At 42.2% G+C, this 22624-nt stretch overlaps 1 protein-coding gene across 3 annotated transcripts in view; it reads right to left on the reverse strand.

Moving 5' to 3' along the window:
- The window catches only part of LRP8 (LDL receptor related protein 8), a 381576-nt gene that overhangs the window by 39746 nt on the left and 319206 nt on the right, over positions 1 to 22624 (reverse strand). For 2 of the 3 annotated variants that reach the window (XM_060231841.1, XM_060231839.1), the window contains exons 5-7: positions 6319 to 6687; positions 2094 to 2216; positions 1642 to 1764 (exon numbers count right to left, since the gene is read on the reverse strand). In XM_060231841.1, coding sequence (XP_060087824.1) covers positions 1642 to 1764; positions 2094 to 2216; positions 6319 to 6687 — 615 coding nt within the window. The remainder of the gene's footprint in view (positions 1 to 1641; positions 1765 to 2093; positions 2217 to 6318; positions 6688 to 22624) is intronic. The other variant, XM_060231840.1, reaches the window with a different exon arrangement.

Below are 22624 nucleotides of genomic sequence, written 5' to 3' on the forward strand. Positions count from 1 at the left end.
TTTATTTAAAACATTAATCACCTTTTTCCTTTGCGGAACTCCAGCAGGGGAGTTTTTCCTTGTGTGCATAATGTGGATGATCATGGAATTGAGAGGCACTGCCTGATATAAACACAGTACCCCAGTGCAAATAAAGAGAGAGGGTCTCCTATGCTTGGTAAACAAAATGGAGTCTGACCAAATACAGGCCAAGACAACACTTCATCTAAATGGGTGAAGTGGACCCAGTAGAGAGCCTGGTTTGGTTGGCGCCTGCAGTCTGTATCTCAGCGCAATCTCACCCATTTTCCTCTCCAGCATCCCCACCCAAATGGGATGCATAATAACATGGGAACTGTGGGTAAGTAGTACTCTCACTCTGATCTTCTGAAACTTGCCAAATGTCTCTTCCTCCAGTCTATCACCTCTACCTTGCTAAATCCAATCAAGTGCATAACTTGATTGATCCTAACTTTAAAGTCTTTGATCCCTTTTCCGAGTGTCAGATAAAAACCCGGTACAAATTATGCAGTTCCTCCACGCTTATCATCCTAGCGAAATGTGCGAAGTTTCCCAACATAGCAAACCAAGATAGCCATCTATGAAACATCAAAGCTCCTTTGGTAACTACCGACCCCTATCTGTTGTACCCCTATAAAGCGTGGGTCAGAACCCCACCTCGGTGTGCATTCTGTAGGGCGCCAATTTGCAGTCTGTACCACACGTTACTCCTGTAATTGGGTCTATAGGGCGCATTACACTGGTCATTTGCGTTCCACTCCATGTATTTTTCCTTTGGACGGACATCTCCTCTTCTGGATCAGGTGAATATTACCCGCTTCAACGACCCTTGAATTCCTCTATTAATAACCTCTATTTTTCTTAGACTCTTGTTTACTTATACAACATATGTGTGTGTGTGTATAAATTCTCTGGATACATACTCTAAGTAAACACTATAAAAGATACAATTGCTTGGTCTATTCTTGGCTGAAAATCTGAACTCCGTATTATTGAAAGAAAATATCTTCACTCCTAATTCGCTCTACCAAGTCTCTTAGCTAATTTCCCCATCAAAATAAGAGACTTAAAGCACTGTCTGTAACAGAAGTGGCCCCTTACATTGCTAAATTGGCATGATTTTTTTTTAGAAGCTGGGAATGGAGAGGAGGGATTGTATGAACCATCCCTCTGAATGGAGCTCCTGTTTCATGTGTAATGCATCTCCAGAACAAACACTGTGGCCACAGAAACAAGTGTCTGAACTGGGCCGATATACTGACTTTACAATACGCTTTGATTAAAATCTATCGAAGAAATGTGTACTGTATGACTGTGCCTTATACTCTGCAATAATCACTACAAGTAATTAAGCCTCATCAGGAAATAGGAGACTAGGGAATTCCTAATCCTGTGCTCAAATCAAACCTCTTTGCAATCAGCCTGGATTATTTCCTGGTGCAACAGGTCTTCACTTTTTCCTATGCAAGGCCTACACTTCAAAGAATTATATTCCAGGTCCTTTTACAATCAGGCAATGGACAGAGACAAGGAGAGAAGACACACATATTAATGGAGCCATTTACTCCTGTATTCTAGGCATACAATGAATGGGAGAGATTGTTAAAAAGATAGATATTAAGAAGAATGAGTGTACTGTACCACATGCTTTTAGGGGCTCATCAGACCAGTCCCTGCAGTCCCTTTGTGAATCGCACACTTTGACTTCCTCTATGCACTCTCCACTCTTACACTGAAACTTGGTGGAACTCTTGCACGTCGCTTCTGTTGCATCAGGCAAGGGAGGGAAAGCAGTGGAAGTTAGATAAGACACAAAGAAATGAAAGCTGGACATCAAGATCAAAGAGGATGTAATTTAGAAGAAATGGGATGGAGTTAGGCAATGGAATTTTTAGTGGCAACATATAACAAGGGTTCTGTCAAACAGTGATGCCTGATAAAGCTGTGAAAAGCTTCTCAGTGAAATTTACAATAAGAAGCACTTGCCTCTGAGCTCTGGAAGAGGCTAAGGATGCCCTTCCCATCCCTATCATTTAGGATTCTTCAAGCAAGGGTTTCTGCTGCGCCCATACCAAGGTACTGTCTGTACCTACCATTAACACAGCCTGCTTCATCACTGCTGTCAGGGCAGTCATGGACTTTATTGCACTGTTTTGCTCCATGGATGCAGGTCCCATCGCCACACTGGAATTCATCAGGGCTACAAGTCACCAAGGCTTGAAAATAAAACATTAAAGAAAACTGTAAACCTTTATGTATGTTGATATTAGGTTTAGCAACAAGCACCTATAATTACTACTTTCAGCCATTCTGACTGCCTTGGGAACTGTTATTTTTCTTCTTTGATAAAAGCACCACCTATGGACAGTTTCTGTACCAAACTGTATTTTATTTGCTAACTGTATCCACCAAACTGTATTTTATTTTCTATGTATATATCCCACTCTTTTTCCAAGGAACTGAACATGGGATAACATGGGATTTAACCATTTTATCTTATGAACAGACTGAAAAATAGATTTTTGCAGGGTTACAAAAGGAATTTCATTATTAATTAGGGATCTGAAACCAAGTTTTTCCACTCTGTTGGCATTGACTCTTCATATGGTTTCAGGTAGGCCCTGCTGAAAATGGTAGATGGAGCTAAAGAATGTTCTCTTCCACCCAGGCTGCCTCTCTCCACTTTTATTTTGTCCCTTTTTGCTCAGCAGAATTCATGGTATACACCAATAATCTAGCTAAACATTCAGCCTAGATTCTCCTAGAGCCATTCTGCTAATGGCAGCAGTTTTTTCCTCCTGGGAACAATAAGCATTGCTCTGTCACAAGAGGCTCTTCTGCCTTCTGCATGATCAACACTGCATCCTTGGCTGGCTGAAGATGGTATTAGTAGATCCACAAGATCCAAGTCACAAAGATTTTAGATGAGATAAAAGAACGACTCCCAAGATGAATTTCAAAGCTTACAACTACTATGAATAAACTTATCTGAAAGCATTCATCCGAGTGCTTCCTCCCTTGGGGAATTGCATTCTCATCCTAAATGACAGAAAATCACTGCACCGAGTAGCTGGAGCAATACAAAGCAGACACTAATTCATGTGGTCTGAGTGCCTTGTGGCAACATTTCCTCAGCAATTTCACAAACTGTCCCTAAGATCAGAAATTATGACCCTTCAATACCCTGGAAATAGTGAAGAGGCAGTAAGGAACACAGCAGGTACCATAAGGCATGTTAACATGATGCAGTGCAATCTATCACATAGAACAGACACACAACAGGGACTGAGGACCACTACACTGAACCATGCTCTGGCAAAATTAATGTTTCCAGCAATTACTTATACTGCTTCCGGTTATCTCCGATGTTTATCTAAATCCACAAAAATATAACATGCAAAAAGTAAACTAGCAGATCACAATATATGTTCAAATGTAGACAGATGCATGAATGTACCAAATCATTCACTTCATGCTGAATGCTAATATGTCCAAAAAGATTGCATGTATCTCCCCCTAGTGGAAATACACAAGCTCCCTTCAGAGATGTGACATGTGGTAGAAAGTACATGTTCATCTTGTAACATGAGAAACTGTTCTGAATGCCTCTGTGTTTATGCCCCACAGTAATCTTTTTTGTGTGGTTTACTCTCCAACATATGGTCATTGGGGAATTACTAGCTTATTTCTGTGTTTTAGCTGGCAAACCAACTGTCGAGCCACAATCTATTTCCACTTAAACCACTTTAGCCTTGTTAAAGTTAATGGGACTAAACTAATTTAATGAAAAAAGCAGCAGTTAAAATATTTTGAAAATTGCCTGCTTGGGATCCAAGCAACCATGGGATCGACTTATTCTTAATTGTCTATGAGAGCCTGTTAGCATGCCATTACCAACCATTAACTTGTCCATGTGATTCTATTGAAAGGACCCGAAAATGAGAGGTATAGCCTTCTGTTTAGCACTTGCCCTTTGAAATGAAGTTAGATGGCATTTGATTCACTAGCAAAGAGACTCTGCAAAGGTGAATATAATACAGAAGAACACTATATGAAAGAGATGAAAACACAGAAAGTTGGAACCCTCTGGGATAGTTTTTTAGGGCCAAACTGAACATGATCGTGGACAAATGAAATGTGAGATCAGGATAATGGTGCACAGGATTTGAACTCCATTTTCATGGTTCCCCCTTTCATCCACCCTTCTCAATCTGTCCCCCTCTGTTCTCTGCCTCCCCTCTATTTCCCTCCCTCAGACAATCTCCCTCCTTTTCTTTTCCTCCCGCAGAAGATCCCCCTTCTCATTGTTCTCCTTCTCTCCCACCTCCCTCACACAATTCTTTCTCCCTTCTCATTGTTCTCCTTCTTCTCCCACCTCCCTCACACCTCCCCTTCTTTCTCCTTCTCTCCTCTCCCTTAGACAACCCCCTTCTTTCTTCTCTCCTCCTTCTTTCTCCTTCTCTTCCCCAATAATTCCCCCTTCTTTCTTTCTCTCCTCCTCCCTCAGACAATTCCTTTTACATCTTCTCTCCACCTCCCCCAGACAATCCCTCTTAATTCTCATTCTTTTGCTCTCCCTCAGACAATTTCCTCTTCTTTTTCCTACTCTCCTCCTCCCCTCCACAGACAATTTCCTCTTCTTTCTCCTCTCCCCCTTCCCTCAGAACTCCCCCTTCTTTTCCCCTAACTTGAGAGCTACAGTGGCTACACAGGGGGGGTGGAATCCCATCTCCTCCAACATTCTTGCTGGGCCCACTGCTGCTCCTGGACTCTGGCACAGCAGTTAGCTTTGGGCGTGCCATGACTCCTGGGCTCCACCGCCAGGCCCAGTGAAGTTCCCAGGCTCTGCTGCTACCATGCCCAGTGTGGGTCCTGGGTTCCATTGCTGCCAGACTTGGCATATCTACTGGGCTGGAACCAAGTTATGACCACACTGCAGGTAGGTATATTTTCTGAGTTTTCTCAGAGAACAATCTCTTATTTGGGGGAGGATTTAACCCCTCAATGTATTTTATAAAAATTTAAGATCCTTCTGCAAATCTGAGGTTTCTCCCAAGTTTGGAGAAAAATCTTCTTTCTCTCGGTGTGGCCCAGATCCATGAATTTAGGTATCTGCAGGTCTGCCCACATTTGAAAAATAGATATATAGATTTTTCAGAGATTTTGTTTCTCTAATTTTGTTAACTGTTTTATCATCATTTCCTATTTGAAAAAAGCTCCCTACAAAGATTACTAGATTACTATAGTGGTGTGGGAGCCAACTGTTAGCATTTGTGTATGTGTATTTGTCTGCTTTTATGTTACTTAATGTCTTCCCAAATGCAAGGAGGCTCTGCCCAGAGAATCTTAAATATTCAGTCCTTGCAAGTGGGAGCTGTCCACTTTCCCACAGATGGCAGCTTTGCAGCTGCTGTGCTTTTGCATAGCTTTAGTATGAATATTTCATCTCATTTCAGTGTCATAATATTTCAGTGAAACATTTTCTCCATTTCCTTTGCTTGCAGTCTCTCAATAAATGACCAGCTTAAGCTATTTAGAATCTGAAAAATGGATGAAACATCCCAAAACATTGCAACAATTTGTGAAAGGTACAAGGAGAAATCCATTATTCAGTAACTCAGGGTTTTTCACAATCTGACTAGGAGCTTCTGCTTTACCACACAGGGTGTGATGAAGTCAACTGTTGGCTTCTTCAACTAAATGTACAGAAATTCTTCAATCCAGGCTTAATGGGCCTAAAATTATGCTGCACTTGCTTTCTACATACAAAATATTTAAGAGAATTTGTAAGCCAATCAGTGAAGCCATTACTAGCTACCCATCACAAAAGTGATACAGCAGCAAGCTCTTTAGCACATACCTTCAGAAGCCTGGAAGCTCACTGGCACAATCAAAATGCAGTTGTTACCACAGAGTTTCCAGAGCCTCAGTGCCTTCTTCATAATCTTGTATGATTTCCCCTATGAAACATGTCCCTAACCCACCAGAGTTGCTGGTGATTGTATCCTAACAAAAGCTGACAGTGTCTTCTGGGATAAAACTGATGTAATCAAGAGGTTCTGATCTTGCTTGGAGGAACTAACCTTGCATTTACTGCCACCTCCTTCATTTCTTGAACATGTAAATAAGTCAAAGGTTAAAGTGAATGTCAGACTGTAATAATATGCATGTTTGGGAGTCAGCCTCATTAAGACTCATTGGGACTAACCTCCAAGGGAACCCACATAGGATCGGCCTGCATGAATTACAATCACAACAGACAGGTCCACAAGAACCTATCTCACTTCTAACATCATTTAATACCCTGTGGACACTCACGACAATCTTGTTCATCTGATTTGTCTTTGCAGTCCTCATCTCCATCACACTTCCAATTGAGACGGATACATTCCCCATTGCCACACCGGAACTCATGAGCTGCACAGGTACTCAGGAACTGAGGCTTGAGTTTATAGCCACACTTCTCCACTGATTCATCTGAATTATCCTCACAGTCAGACTGGTTGTCACAAACCCAGGGCTCTGGGATACATTGGCTGTTGTTGCACTGGAACTCATTGGGATTGCAGGTGAGTGGCGAACACTTCCTCTCATCACTCCCATCGCCACAGTCATCATCGCCATCACACACAAAAATGGTGGCTATGCAGGTCTTGTTACTGCACTGGAACTCATTCGAAGAACAGACTTTGAGGTAAAAGCAAAAGAGACAAGTTTAGAGAGCTCAATATTAGCTTGCAGAGCTTCTTCTCTAGGCTTTCAGCCTCTCCTAAAAGAGTCACCTCCCCTACCTAATCTGTTTACCAAGGAAAATATGCTCATTTTTAAGACCTGCAAGTCTGTATGCTTTTTATTAGTTACTCAGTGAAAGCAGTGAAAAATCTCTCATCATCTTTATCTTCATCCACTACCTCCATGTCTCTGTTTCAAGGATGGGCTGTAGTTCCACTAATTCTTGCAGTATAATCTTTGCATGCTTGCCAAGGCTATAGTTTGCATTGGTCCCTCCTTCCCTTCACATGATTCTTGGAGAAAGCTACAAGATCTAAGGTTGTGCTGCCTGTATTCCTGATTCCTAGTTATCAGCATGGGGAAACCTGGGAGGAGGTTTGCCCCCAGGACATTTCCTGCATTCTCAGTTGCGCAGCTGAAGGGAAACTGTGTGGGCAAGTCATAAAGGTGGTTGCAAGTGACAACAGTATATGACATTGCATGGGAATGCACATTTATTTACTGCATTTACACTCTTACCTTTCTCCTCACCCCACCCCCCAAATTGGCTTACATTGCTCTCACTCCTCCACTTTATCATCACAACAACCCTGTGAGTTGCCATCTAGCCTCCCCCACTCCAAAAGGTCCCAAGTAGCTTGTGTGGTCCTTATACCTTGTCTGAACACAGTGATACCCCAAGGGACAAACGTATCTTCAGTTATGCACTAAAAGGAGCACAAGAAGTTGCCATTCTTCCAAGAAGGTGGTGGTGGGGGGAATTCCAGCTTATTTCCTCATGTTTATTAATTGAAACATATACAAATATAATACTGCCTGTTGTCAAGCATTACAGCTGATCTATTGGAGGGGGGGGGGGAGAACTGGCCAGATGGCCCAAAATCTTTTTCAAGCGTTAAAGCAGCCAGGTGGCAAATATAACTGGATGAGTCCAAGAACAGTGGGTCAATAAAACAGAAAGCATTGTGCTAATTTGGAGGAAAAGAAGAGCAAATCTGTTGTGAAGAAGACGACGATGACGTTGGATTTATATTCTGCCCTCCATCCAAGAGTCTCAGAGTGACTCACAATCTCCTTTATCTTTCTCCCCCACAACAAACACCCTGTGAGGTGGGTGGGGCTGAGAGAGCTCTCCCAGAAGCTGCCCTTTCAAAGACAAGCTCTGTGATAACTATGGATGTCCCATTCCAGCAGGTGCAAGTGGAGGAGTGGAGAATCAAACCCAGTTCTCCCAGATAAGAGTCCACATACTTAACCACTACACCAAACTGGCTCTACTACACCACTAAACCACTACACCAAAAGCCCAAGAACTGTGATACAACCACCTGGCAGAGGCAGGAATATGGGTGCTCATCAAGGTACATTAAGTAAAAAATCAGGAGTTTGGGAGAGGAAATTGGTGAATGGCATACTATATCTTGCAGACTGCACTACAGTATTCTCTGCCATGACTTTGATTACCATGCATGTCAATTTCATTTCATTTCATTCCATTCCAAATATAAGTATATTTCAGAATTTCACAGCATGCCTTGTTTTGAACATATTAAGTGGGATGCACAGGGCAAAGACTCAGTGAGGTATGTAGAGATTTCACTGCTGAGTTGCACTGATAAGCCTCCTTTTCAACACACTGAACATTCCCCTGGAAGTCATGGGGAGGCATTTGCATACAAATTAGACTATTCTGAGTGATAAAGTTGGGCTTGATTTTCTCCTCCTCCTTCCCTCTTGGCCTGCTAGATTTAGAACTGAACCTCAGCCTTAGAACACACTTCATAATTTGTAATTTGCTTGGTAATTAAGGGGAAAAATACCTGTTCCAGCAATTTCAAAGATCACTGGGAAAATGTTCACTTCTATAAATTATGTTAACTGTAATAATCAGTCTTAGAAAACTGTTCTTTTAATTGCTTTGTGTAGTGCTTTGTAGTTGCTAGGTGAAATAGATATTGCTGTGTTTGCACAGTTCTCAAGATAAGCCACACTGCTTAGATGTGCTAATAGCTGGGAATAACAATAGTAATAATACAGTGATAGAGTATTAAATTGGGAGGTAATTCAATATCAAGGTATCTAATTAGATTAAAATGTAATTTCAGATTTATTTGCAAATTTATTTGCAAATTTATTTGCTGGGTGTCCAAAGGTCATGATTTGCAGTTGTTCCTGACTGTACTACCCCCAAACAGATAGGTATGTGTTGATTAAAATGAGGTGAGGTCATGACTCCCAAAACAACCTCAGTAATCCTTAGCATTATATTTGTTTAAGCAAAGCCTGTGCACTGATACAGTGTATTTTTTCCTGTTTATATCCCCTTGCTTCAGGCAGACAGTCTACATTTTTCCTTCTTAAGCATCTTGTACATTTATATAACCAAATATTTATCAGTGTTTTTAATTTAACAATTAAGTCTGAAAACGGAAAGGGGAGTGAATGACAGAGGCAGCCTGTCAGTGATATGAGTCTAGATTCTTCTGAAAACTCAGAAAAATAAGGTTTCTTTGACCTCCGTCCAAAACAGAGGCATCCAAGTCACAGTGAATGAGTTACCTCAATGGGCTCTTTACTCAGTTATGCATTTCTGTGCTTTAACTTGACTTCTATTTAATATGTTTGCAGATAAAGGTATACATCCAAAGTTAATGCAAACTAGTCAGAGACTTTTCATTGTAAGCTAATTAACCCTAAAGATCATGTCATTGGCAGTGGCTTTGCACTAATTTGGCAGGAGTGAAGGAAGGCTAGGGCTGTTGCTGCAGGAACAGCTATATTTGGGTCCCTTACATTTTTTACTCAGTCTTGGAATGCATAAACAAATCCCAAGTGGTATCTTGAATGTTGGATTATCAAGTATTTCTGAATCTGCCATAACCTCTCAATTTCATAATGATGGAATATAAAGCACAGAATTATCAATTCATAGAAGGGTAATTTCAGAGAAGGGTAAAAAGTTGAGGAAATTGGGACCTGAAGCCGGAAGGCAGAATAAGGTCACCCAGCAGCATGGAACAGTGGTTAGAGCATCAGACTAGGATCTGGGAGACCCAGTTTTGAATCCCCATGCGGTCCTGGAAGCTTGCTAGGTGGGTGTGAAGGTCAGGGTCTTAACTACTGTTTTAACAGAGGTAGCATGCTATGTAGTTCAACCACAGCTGCCTTGACTCCAACCTTCTAATAACAGACTGACCCCAAGGGACCTTTTAATTTCAGTCATTTCATATCAGACATCAGTGAAACAGCATAAAAAACAAGACTTGTATTCACTGCAAGAAATAGAAGGATATTAAATGAAGAGGCTTAAAGTTATTTATAGATAACACATAGTTTTTGCTGAGTTCATTAAGTTATAGCAGTACAGTAAACTTCAGAGTGCACAGAACAGTTAACAGCTGAATGTTTTTTCTTCAGGTGAAGTCTAGGGATTCCCACAGCGTAAATGTGAACTTCACCCAGAAACCACAAATCTTTAGTCAGTTTTCCTTAGAAACTGGGCTTTGATACAGCTATAATCTCTTCCTCGAGCATTTGCTATGCTAGCCTGCTATATCAAAAAAGTCATGCTCTTAGATATCCAAAATCCTAAGAAAGGATTTTAAGTCTAAACTTCTATAAGCACAAACTGTATCTCCAAACATTCACTGTTTTAGCCTGCTTAAACTCAAGAGAGACTCTGAGACATACTGGGATTCATCCAACCATCCTCTAAGTAACCTTCCTCCAATATGTGGCTTTTCTTCCAACTTAAAGGATTCTTCCTCCAATGGAAGAGCCATGTAAATTGTAGGTAGGCTCCTTAGACTAGACTTCAAACTTGAGCTGAAAGGAAAAGTGGAACAGATAGGTAAGATCAGGGTAGACTCCACCCCACTAAGTGTCCTGTTAAAGGATTTATTCTGCCTACCCCACTGGAGGTGCAAACTGAGATGGCAATATAATAGCCTTTTCATTTGCACTCTTCCCTCCCAACTAGTTTCTTCAGCCATTTATGGCCCCAATTAGCTATTTTCCACTTTGCCCACACACCATGTAGTCATTCAGGGTACCAGTGATTGACTCAATGGGGCAGGACCTGTGTCCATCCACCATAGTGACCTTGGACCGCTCAACCACTAAGAACATAAGAAGAGCTCTGCTGGATCAGACCAGTGATACATCTGGTTCAGTATCCTATCTCATACAGTAGCCAACCTGTTCCTTGTGTGTGCATGTGTATATGTGGCAACAACAGGGCACTGAGGCTGAGACCTTCCCCTGATGGTGTCTCCTGACACTGGGATTCAGAGGTTGACTGTCTCTGAACGTGGAGGTTCTTCTCAGTCCCCATGGCTAGTAGCTACTGATAAACTCTCAGCCTAGCCTATCTTACATGTTGTTCTGAGGATAAATGGAGAAGGGTAGAATGTTGTAAGTTACTTAGATCCACATTGTGCAGAAAAGTGCAGTAGTAAGGAAGTAAACAAATAAATCAATAAATAGTGGGATGAAACTGGTGTGAGGGGTGCCTTGTGGACCCTTGGAAGTTGAGTATGTATTTAATCAGCACCCTTTTTTAGTTTGTTATGGATAGAAGACAGAGACAGGATGCAGGATGATCTTGACAGGCTGGAAAATGACTTCCGGGGTTGGAAAATGGCGAGCTGAGTTGCTTTCCCTAACGGGGGCAGGCTGGCACTTCTGTTCAGGGTAGTAAAAGGCAAATTAATGCTTTCTGCCTACATTTCTCAGCTAGAGAATTGTCCAAGATATGCACAGATACTTTGAGGAGACTTACCTTGGCTGAAAGGGAGTCCCGGGGGGGGGGGGCTCCTTTGAGGGATCTCCGGAGAGAAGTTGCATATTCATTGTCTGCAGAAGTTTCCAGAGTCATTAATTTGACATAAGCTTGACAGGATCCAAACCTTCTTTTACAATTTTAAACATCTAATCTACAAAGGACTGGTGTTGATTTGGATAAACTACGGAAAAAAGGTACTGATTGCTATCTCTTCACTCCGGGACTAATTAAAGTTAAACAAAACAAAAGTAAAAGGTGGGAGTTGGAAATACTGAAAGCCTGAAAGGAGAAGATAAGGGGCTAAATTTGAACTTTGTAAACTTAAAAGACAGTGTTAAAAGAAGAAAGGAATTTATTGTTTAGTCTATCTGTGGTCGAGGAGGCAGCCCCATCATCACAGATCTGCAGCGTTCACAGTCAACACAGGAAATACGTCAGATATCATGAGATTTCTCTACCAGTGAAACGAGATTTGAAGGCAAGAAAAGCAGGAAGTATTGGAGGAAGAAGAAGGAAGTCAACGAAGTAAACAGCCTATTCTAGGATTATAATACCAGAGAGAAACATCGGTGGCCATTGTTGTTGAGAGGACTAAGTTTTAACATCATTTTTAAAGTGATTGGGACATTAAAAATTGGTGGAGTTAATAGATTTGGCAATTAAAAAATCACTACTGTTGGATAGTAGATAACAAGATTTGAACTGGTAAAAGGGAAAAAAGAATTTTTTTTAAAGTGAAGCAAAAGTTGCGACCACCATTTTGGGAAAAATAAAAACTTTAAACATTAATAGTGAAATTGGGTGCATTTGAAAGGGCAAGCTTCACTTTATCAAACCTGATGGTTCAAATTTAATTTGGTGAGATCAAAATGTTTGATCTTGTTTTACATGTCAGACCCAAAACAAACTCGTGCTAGGTCTGCTTCAATAGAGAAAATGCAAGCCCAATAAGATGCAATGGAAGCTAGGATAATGAAGGGGGTGAAAGAAATGATAACTGCCTCTAAAAAAGAAATAAGAAAGGATATTGAGGACTCAAAGAAAGAATTAAAAAAAGAAATAGAGAATCTCAGAAATGACACTGTGGTAAGAATAAATGGGAAAATACCAAATACATGGAAGGAAGCAGTAATTTAATTGAATCCAAAGGAAGATATAGATCTGGGAAGAAAAAAAAATGATAAAGAAGGGAAATTGCCAAAGTCTTTTTTTGAATTGGTTAAACAGGAGAGTTTGGAAGATATATGGAGGAAGTTTAATCCTGAAGTATGGGACTATACCTTCTTTTCAGCTAGACATAGCTCTTTCTCTAGAATTGACATGTTGTGGAGATTTGGGACTTATAACAAAGAAAATAGAGATATTACCTAAAATAGCTCACCATCACCAACACTATCTTTCAGCAGAAGAACAGCCTGAAGACAACCTGGATGCACCCATGGTCCAAGCACTGGCACCTTATCGACTACATTCTGGTGCGCCAGAGAGACCTTCGAGATGTCTTACACACCCGAGTAATGCCCAGTGCGGAATGTCATACGGATCATCGTCTTGTACGCTGCAATCTCCGTCTTCACTTTAAACCCACACCCAGGAGAGGAGGTATCCCTCGGAGGAAGCTTCAGGTTGGCAGCCTTCAGTCAGCCGAAGTTAAAGCTCCAGTCAAGAATTGAGGACCCCAGTTGCCCCACAGACCCTTCTCCAGAAGCACTCTGGGAACACCTAAAAACTACCATCCTGTTGATCTCTGAAGAAGTCCTCGGGTTCTCCACAAGGAAGAACAAGGACTGGTTTGACGAGAACAATCAAGAGATCCAAGAATTACTAGCGAAAAAGAGATCTGCCTACCAAGCACATCTTGCTCAGCCCTCCTGTCCCTCCCGCAGTGTGAGGAAAAGCCCCCTACTTTTCATACATGTGAACATCATGATCACCAGCATGGTTGCCAGGGTGCCTGGAGATTTGACTCTCACACCTCTGCTCTAAGAAGTGGACTTTGCTTGCAGTTTCTGGCTTATGTGGATACCATAAGCCTCAGCTTTGCATTCTACGTCTCTGAAGACATGCTCCAGCTGCTCCTTGTGTGCCCAGTCTTGGCCACTGCCGTGGAAGAAGCAAGGCCACCATATTTCCAGCCTGCCTTCATGAATCTAAGGCTAACAACAAGCAGAATCCATCTTGCTTTCCTGATTCCATCTCAAGCATCTGCTTAAGCTTTTGCATAAGGCAATCAAGCTTGTCCAAGCACACCCTAGCCTGCAAGCAACCCATTAACTAATGAATGGATTAATAGCTCAACTGTTGATCCTAATTGCTCAGCAATACCAGAACAATTACTCTTGCCCAGCAGAAGATGAGAAAAGAGGAAGGACATCTCCTGTCTTCATCAAGTCTTTTGTCTACACCGGGTGGTACCTAGGCCATGTATTTTATTCCCTATTGTCACCCTCCTAGTTAATCCCATTTAAATTTAAGTACCCAGCCATTCCCATTCTCACCCCAGCCTAAGTACCCTGGGGCCAACCCAGGCAATATTGCAGCTTGGAAATTTCCAGGTCCACTGGACTAAGGTGAAATTCATTGGCCAAAGCAGGCATCCAATTAGGTGTCAGTAAGGAATGTCCAGCCCTCTTGAACCTCCCATCTCTCCTCCCTTGGACCTCCCAGTCCCAAGGGTCTAAGGAAGCCTATTTAACCTCTGACCCAACTCCACTCATGTGTGCTTTCTATTCAGCAACCCCTATTACCCGCTGTCTAGATCCATCCCCAATTCTGGCCACAGTGTTGGGTCCATTTCCCCTGTCCTCTTAAGTCGCCATTGGAAACCTTCCTGGAAGACTACGATGGTAAATATTACCCTGTCTGTTTATCCATATATGTTCCCCTATTGATCTATCTATATTTCCTAGACCTGTGTGAATGTGTGAGTGTTTTGTATTTTTACCTTGTATGAAAGAAATATTATTCTAAATAAATTACAATTGATTTTTACTAAATTAGAGTCCTTTATTGAGCATTGACTATCTGAACGGTTGAGCCTGGTATACAATTGATAACAAAGATTCCTATTGGGACAACTGTCTCTCAGTCTAATTCCCCAATCTCATTTTGAGAGCAGTTTCCCTAACAGAAATTGGTGGAGGATGCGGGCATTATCCTGTTTGTGTGAACACACGCGTGCCTTCATACAGACAGACGTAAGGTTGCACCGTTCAGAAAGTCTTGCTAGCGAGGCTATTGCGTGAGTGATTGAGTGAATGAGTTCTGTGTGAAAGGCTCTAGCGAGCATCTCTATAAATTGTGGGTTGGGCTGTCCCCATTTCTATCATTCAACTGGACTTCTCAGCCGCCCCGAGGAGGCCAGACACCTCGCAAGAGGACTGAGCCCGATCGAATGCAAGGGGGGAGTCCCGTGAAGTCTGGCCGCCGTCCCGAGGCCTTCTAAACGCGTCTATCGTGGGAGGGAATGTCAGGACAGGCTAGGATTGTTTAAGATCTGGATAGAGCACCCTTCCCTTCTCTCTTTTCTTTAGAGCTTAGTGCACACACGCACACACACTACATACACGCTCAGACACCTACACACACACACCCAAGTCCTTACACGAGTCTAGGCCAAGGCTAGTCTAAGGCACCCGACAGTCAAGAAGGCAGGCGGGTCACAGGACCGCTGCAATCTGACTGCTGGGCAACTTTTATTTTGTTTTTGTTTGCCCGGAGACGCGATCGTTGGGTCGGCCCGTGGCTCCCTTTTTCACCCGAGACGCGATCGTTGGGTCGGCTCGTGGATTCCCTTTTACACCTGAGACGCGATCGTTGGGTCGGCTCGGTGCCCCGTAACCTTAGCTGAAACACCACCGGAGATTGGCAGTAGGCAAAACAAAAAGGGAACTTAAGAAACCAACCCAAGTGTTAAAATAGCACATAGGAGCCAGAAAGCATCTGGAAATATGTTGCTAGTTCTTACACTTGGCTGTGCCTTTAAGAGGATTTAGTGGAAGGAGCAAGAAGCTCTCCTTTTGGGGTTAAAAATTTGCCCCGGGTCTGAGGAGGTAGGAACTCTTCTCAGCCGAAAAATTTCCCTTTTGCTTAGGGCCAACTGAGGAAAAAGCTCAGGCCCTGAGACTTTTAAAACTTTTGATTTGTTTGGAGGCAGAGGCTAGAGAAAAGCCCCTCCTGAGGAGCTCAACAATGTGTGCAAGGCCATAAGCCCATGCCACAAACATTTGTTAGTGTTGCAGAGAACTAAGGAAGGTCTTGCAACTCCCTCCTTTACTTGTGAGACACACAGAGGTGTCCTGCAAGTTCTCTGCTTCCCAACAGGTAGGGAAGTGCCAGGAAAAGTGTGTGGACAAAGAAGCAAAATATTAACAACCCTCATACATTTTGCAGAGCCCTGAAGATAGGGTCTTGAATATTAGGGAATTTTTAAAGACCTGTAGTTGAGGTCTTTTGTGGTTCTTTTACATCCAGACCTTTAGAAAATGGAAAGCTACACCACATATGTCAGGGAAACCTATGGAAGACTGGGAGAATGGTTGTCAAACCTAGGACCAAGCCCTTGGTACCCAGAGTTCTTCCCGGAAATGGATCCCCTAGAGGCACTTAGGGATGTCTTTGACGACCACTGGGGATATGGAGGGCCCACATCGGACAGGTCTGTTGCATGGGGCTTGTTCGCAGCATTGGAAGCCTCAGTGGAACATACCAAAGAGGCCCAACAGCTCTATGTGGAGACCTACCAAAAATTAGAAAAATCAGAAGCTGAGCTAAAAGAATGCCAGGAACAGCAGAAACAGGTATCATCTGGGCTTAGAAAGACAGAAGCTAGGTTAAAAACTTATGAGAAGGAGGTAGAAAGGTTCAGGGCTGAGAGATATGAGTACCTAATAGACAAACAAAATTTAACCCACTCTCTCCATGAGGTCAAATGGAGACTGGAGAATGCTTTAAAGCATGCCCAAGTCTCTGAACAAAGAGTTGCTGTTTTAGAAACACAGCTCACTCAGGCACAATATAATCAAAGACAGGATGGGCATGGAAAGGAGAGCCAGAACTGGAAGTTCCAAAACAGTGGCTTTGGTTCCAGCTCTCCTTGCCATCCCCAGCTTGCCCCAAGGGTTCCCCTCTACAATCAGGCTTATGCTCTTAGGCAGACACAGTCAACCTCTGAGCAACCATGGCCTCACTCAGCCCAGCGGAGCCCTCGAGACAAAGTCAGAATGGCAGCTTGGTCCCAGCTTAGAGCCACTGGAGCAGACATGAGGCAGTTTGATAAGCAGCCCACACATATGTTACTTGCTGCCCTTTCAGAAGCCATGAAGCCACCAGGGCACATGGCTCCCAATGCCACAGGGTTTGCAGAAAATGGAGGTAGCTTCCCCAAGGCTACTGCTGTGGAAGACTTCCCTAATAAGGAAAGGGTAGGGAAACTTACAAATCCTACTCATGAAAAGGATTTAGAAATCCAACAGCTTGCTGAGAAAAATCAGGAACTTCAGCAAAAGTTAGAAGCTAGCAGTAAAGAAAAGGAAACTGCCAGTCTCCTGCAACATGTCCTGGAGTCTTGCAGGGCCACAGAGAGGAGACTGGAAATTCTGGAAGTGCAGGATAAAAGGAAATATGGCGGGGCAAACCCAGCTGTGCAGCCCCAGACTTCTTTCCCCCATGAAAATGAGAAAGCAGTCCCTATTTCAGTTCTCTTACCCCAGAATCATGAAGGAAATGTGGCCTCTGAGCCTATGCAGAGTTCCACAATCATGGCACAAGGTATTCATTTTAACAAGGACTTGCTCCAGACACTCCTACATGAGCAAGTCTCAGCCCTTCTGGCTAGAAATTTACTGTCTTTATCTCATCCCATTTGGGGAATTTGAAAGCCAGAATTCTGTGGAACTTCAGAGAATGGTAGTCCCACATGGGCAGGCAAGGTTCCTTTGTCTCTGAACCTCCCCCTACCCAAAGGAAAATCTAACTCCTAGACTTGAATGCCTCTTAATACAGAGAAACCTGGTTTTGGTAGGGTTTAAAGGTAACAAGGGCGCCTTTTCCCTTGACTAAATAAGAAAACATACAAGCAATGACTTGGACTACAATTAAACCAGGCCATTTCTCCAGGTGAGGCCTGGAGATCTCCTGGAATCCCAGCAAGGGTTCCAGCCTGCAGTTAGTTTCTCTGCAGGGTAATGGGAGCTTGATGTAGTATGTATTTAGTCTAACCCTTTAAAAATGCCAGCATCAAGTACCTGAGAAAGAGAGACTGAACTAGTTTTTTGTTAATTCAAAGCTTTCAGAGCAAGATGTAAGAAACTGTTTTAACTTTCAAATTGGCTGAATGAAAAGCTGTGAAACTCCCAAGTTCATCTTTCTCTCTCTTGCTTATAAAGTCAAAAAAAAAATTTATTTCCTCAGTTCTATGAATTTTGAATGGTATAGCCTCTGAGCTTGTACAGAGTGCCTGCAGATTGGCCCAAATAGAGCTGGCTAAAGTATTGCAAATGCTCAGCACTCCTGCCATCAGGAAGAAATGCTAATTGTTTTCCCTCTTGCTCAATGGAAATCTGTAGCAGTAAAGATTTGATAAGTAACTAAGGCAAAGGAATAGAGTTTTAAATGTATTGCCCTGAGAAATTAAATTTTTGTTTATCTCAGGTCTCCTTAAGGTACAAGCAACTCAGTGTCTTTGAGAGAGAGAGCCTCATTGTCTTGTAAGAGGTGTTGCCTCTCCTTCTCAACGGTCACAGCAACACAAGACAGCTAACCTCAAATGGGCAAGTCTGTCATTTAAATTTGAAAGTACAGAAAGGAGAACCTCCAGCAACAACTAATGTAGTACTGATTGGCAAATCTCATGCAGACCCTCTTGAAATAAACTCAGCCAAATTCAGCTTGAGTTAAAGAAACTGGAAAAGAGTTACAATTTTGAGCCCCACCCAGGCAGAAAGCTCATTATTTTCCTCCTCCACCTTTCTTTGTAAAAACTTATCAGGGTCAGATAAGAGAGTACTGGCCAGATCCATTGTGTCTGTTTTAGCCTTTTGTTAAGGTTAATCCAAGAGGGAAGGAATTTTGGTCTGTTAAAACCTTCCCCACCTTCTTCATCTAGGGGGGGAGGGTGGAAATAGGGTGGAAATACAGTTGAGGTATTTTTTTTGTGCTATTTTGAATTCTCATCTTCTGATTTTGGGTCCAAAAAGATATAATTTCAAAAGTTTTTCATTACCAAACTTTTTTTTAAATATTGCAGTCTCTCACAGAGACAGCCTCTTCCCAGCCAGAGAAATACCTGGATGGAAGATGTGCATGCTACTGTGTTTTTGTAAGGTTGCCAGCCTCCAGGTGGGACCTGGAGGTCTCTCCCAAAATCATAGCCTTTTCCCCAGTACATTCAGGCTAGTGCCTCTGGAGGAAATAAGTGTCCAAGGAAACGGACTCCATGCCCTGTGATTTCCAAATTTGACCCAAAATTCTAGAAATCTCCAGCCTGGAGCTGGCATCCCAAAGCTCTACTTACAGCCAGTCCTTCTCTGCTAGAGAAAATCCCCTGTCTGTAAACTGCCCTAATACTAAGAGTTCTCCTAGATTAGAAGCTTTCTTTCTGTTATTTTTGCTGTACCTTTTAGGTCTTAAAATATTTTTTCTAGTGACTGGTACCAATCTCTCCTATACTTAGATTTTGTAGCCTTAATTTTAAGGGAAACACTTTTAGGAAATTGCTCCTCAAAGTCTATTGGGCATTCCCAGTGCTTTGTAGTAAAAGGAAAGTGCTTTGCAATCTATGGGCCCTTTGCTGGGCATTAGAGCTAAGAAAATTTTATCTCACAAATTTTGGTTCCTACAAGAAGTATAGGACATCTGTACACTTCCTTGGGGTAAAATTACCCTCTCCCTGTGCTTTTTCTCTCTTAAGCCTCAAGAACTAATACTCTTGTTTTGGCAGAATTCCTGAAAGTTCTTGGTCTCCATTAGAAATCTGGTCATTTGCTCTCTGAATGTCATTTATAGCTATGTTCCATCTATGATCAATCTTCCCTTTTAGCCATTTGGTGAATCTTGAGTTTTAACTCTAGTTTAATCCAGTCTGCCTGTGGAAAAAGGTATCCGCATGTTCTTAAAAGGCCCCACCTTGTGGGCTCAATATCTGTGTTTGGTCTTAAGCAATATAATGACCAATGGATGGTTCTGCCTCCACCTATAATATATATCTTGTTAGAGCTAGACTTTCTCTGAGCGAAAACCCTTTTCTATTTTCCATGTTCTCAAGGAAATGAGCAATAACCTGTTAGATTCTTAATGTAGATTCCTCAGGGTCCATTTCTGATCATGATTTTCTTCTTGCCACTAAATGTCCTTTGTGTTATTTTTGCATCTATAACCAGTTGGCTGAGCCTATCAAGGTTTTCCAAATTAAGTCTTGTTGTATTATGCTCAAATTTTGGTCTACTTGGTATTTCTGACAGCATGTTGCCTTCCAGCAGCACATTCTTTGCACTCTGTGTATGCACAGAGGAAAATCATTCTCTGGCACAAGCCTTAAACCTGGAGCATTGTGCCATCATCTTAGTTTTGCCTTTTACTCCATAAAAGGTTTCTTCTTCAAGGGATATGCTTTCGTGCTTCAAGTCTTTCTTTTGACTTGCCCTTGCAACAACTAAGCATTTTTCTCGTGGTACTACAGATGCCTTGCACATCTTTTCTCTTTTTATGAATTGTTTAATGTGTTTGTCAAGGTGAATTAACCATGATTTGATTTCTAGGATTTGTTTTGTTAAGTTTGCTCATCTTTCCTTTCAATATAGATGTGCAGGGAATCTGGACCTGCAAATCAAGTCTAATGCATGCTCAGTAGTTCTAATTGTTGATAGTCCTGTTAAGAGTTGTTTTATGTATGTGTAACCATTATGTTGCTTTTCAGAATTCTTGTTTGTTAAGTTTTTGTTGAAATCTATGCTCACATGTGAGACCCCCATACCGAGATCGTTTCAGCTGAACTGGCCCAGAGAAAAACTGGATTTAGTGGGACCTGATCACCTCACTTATGTCCAGGTTTTAATTTCTCTGCTCTAGTTCACCTGTCATTTTAGGTATGATCCCTCTCATATAAAGCTAGCTAGCATTGTTCTATTGAGGCCTCAGTTTTTGTTTTTGAAGTTTTTATATTGTTTTGACAATTCATTATATTCCAAAGCTATAGCAAAGGTTTTCTTTTGTCTCTTCTTTATGGAACTATTTTCGTCATATGGGGGACGCCCCAAACTATGGTCATTTTCCTGGGTTGTGCACAATGTTTTATTTTAAGTTTTATGTTGCAACAAAGAATATTTTGGGTTGTGTTTTCTGAATTGTGTATATTCCTTTCCTTCCTTGACAAGGAAAAGGCCTCCTAAAGGCTTGAATGCTTAGTGTAATAAGGCAGACCTGCCCAATGCAGGCCCCTAACATGACATATGTAAGCTTGTGACGTAAAAGCTCACTGGTCACCACACTCTGGACAGGAGGACACTTCACTAATAGCTTTTTAAGATTCCTTTCTTCATGGTTGAATGTATGCATTTTTGATCTGCTTTCACTGCTCCCTACAATGGTACAGAATCATCTCCATGTTGTCATGTGTGAATGTTTTTGGTTCCTTTTTGGTTCTTTTCTCAAGCCCACTGTTGCTCTATGAACCATTGGTGATACAGACAGAAAAGCACCATTGCCAAGTCAATGCTGGGTTACAGGAAGAATTCCCTTTTAGCAACAATAAAGACAGATTTCGCTGGGTGCTAGGGGTGGGTGGGAAGACTCTTTAGTTCACCCTCCACTAGGACTTTCACATACCCAATAGGTACCTGGAAGAAGATCCTCTTCAAACCCCAGTATAAGAAGCTTATCAAGGGGGGGAGAAGAGGAAAAGAAGACTCAAGATTAAGATATGGATTCACTTGTAACCATGAACTCTAATGTACCTGTGTGTTTTCCTAATCAATTATTGTCATGATTGTGTGTGATTTATGGATCAATTCTTGTTACTTATCTGGTTTAAATGGCAGTAATGATTTTATGTACTCAACTTTTATTTCAATGGTTGTAACCCTGTGTTTTAATACTGTATGCCCTACAATGTTGCCAATGCCTGTTATCCCTGCATCGTAGTATTCAAAGGAAGGAACCTTTGGCCTATTGGAATATTTTTCCAAATTGATTTTTGAGTAGTTTAGATAGTGGCTCCAACCTTTTTAGATAGACGGTACACCCCGGTAGACAATTGAAGCTACGGGAACTCGCCGCCTGTCAACTACAGATATGGACATTGTGTTATTGCAAGACCTCGCCACCAGATGGTGACATAGGTCTTGAGGGGGGGAACTGTGAGGAAAAGCCCCCTACTTTTCATACATGTGAACATCATGATCACCAGCATGGTTGCCAGGGTGCCTGGAGATTTGACTCTCACACCTCTGCTCTAAGAAGTGGACTTTGCTTGCAGTTTCTGGCTTATGTGGATACCATAAGCCTCAGCTTTGCATTCTACGTCTCTGAAGACATGCTCCAGCTGCTCCTTGTGTGCCCAGTCTTGGCCACTGCCGTGGAAGAAGCAAGGCCACCATATTTCCAGCCTGCCTTCATGAATCTAAGGCTAACAACAAGCAGAATCCATCTTGCTTTCCTGATTCCATCTCAAGCATCTGCTTAAGCTTTTGCATAAGGCAATCAAGCTTGTCCAAGCACACCCTAGCCTGCAAGCAACCCATTAACTAATGAATGGATTAATAGCTCAACTGTTGATCCTAATTGCTCAGCAATACCAGAACAATTACTCTTGCCCAGCAGAAGATGAGAAAAGAGGAAGGACATCTCCTGTCTTCATCAAGTCTTTTGTCTACACCGGGTGGTACCTAGGCCATGTATTTTATTCCCTATTGTCACCCTCCTAGTTAATCCCATTTAAATTTAAGTACCCAGCCATTCCCATTCTCACCCCAGCCTAAGTACCCTGGGGCCAACCCAGGCAATATTGCAGCTTGGAAATTTCCAGGTCCACTGGACTAAGGTGAAATTCATTGGCCAAAGCAGGCATCCAATTAGGTGTCAGTAAGGAATGTCCAGCCCTCTTGAACCTCCCAT

Source organism: Heteronotia binoei, chromosome 2 (assembly GCF_032191835.1).
Source record: "Heteronotia binoei isolate CCM8104 ecotype False Entrance Well chromosome 2, APGP_CSIRO_Hbin_v1, whole genome shotgun sequence".
NCBI lineage: Eukaryota > Metazoa > Chordata > Lepidosauria > Squamata > Gekkonidae > Heteronotia > Heteronotia binoei.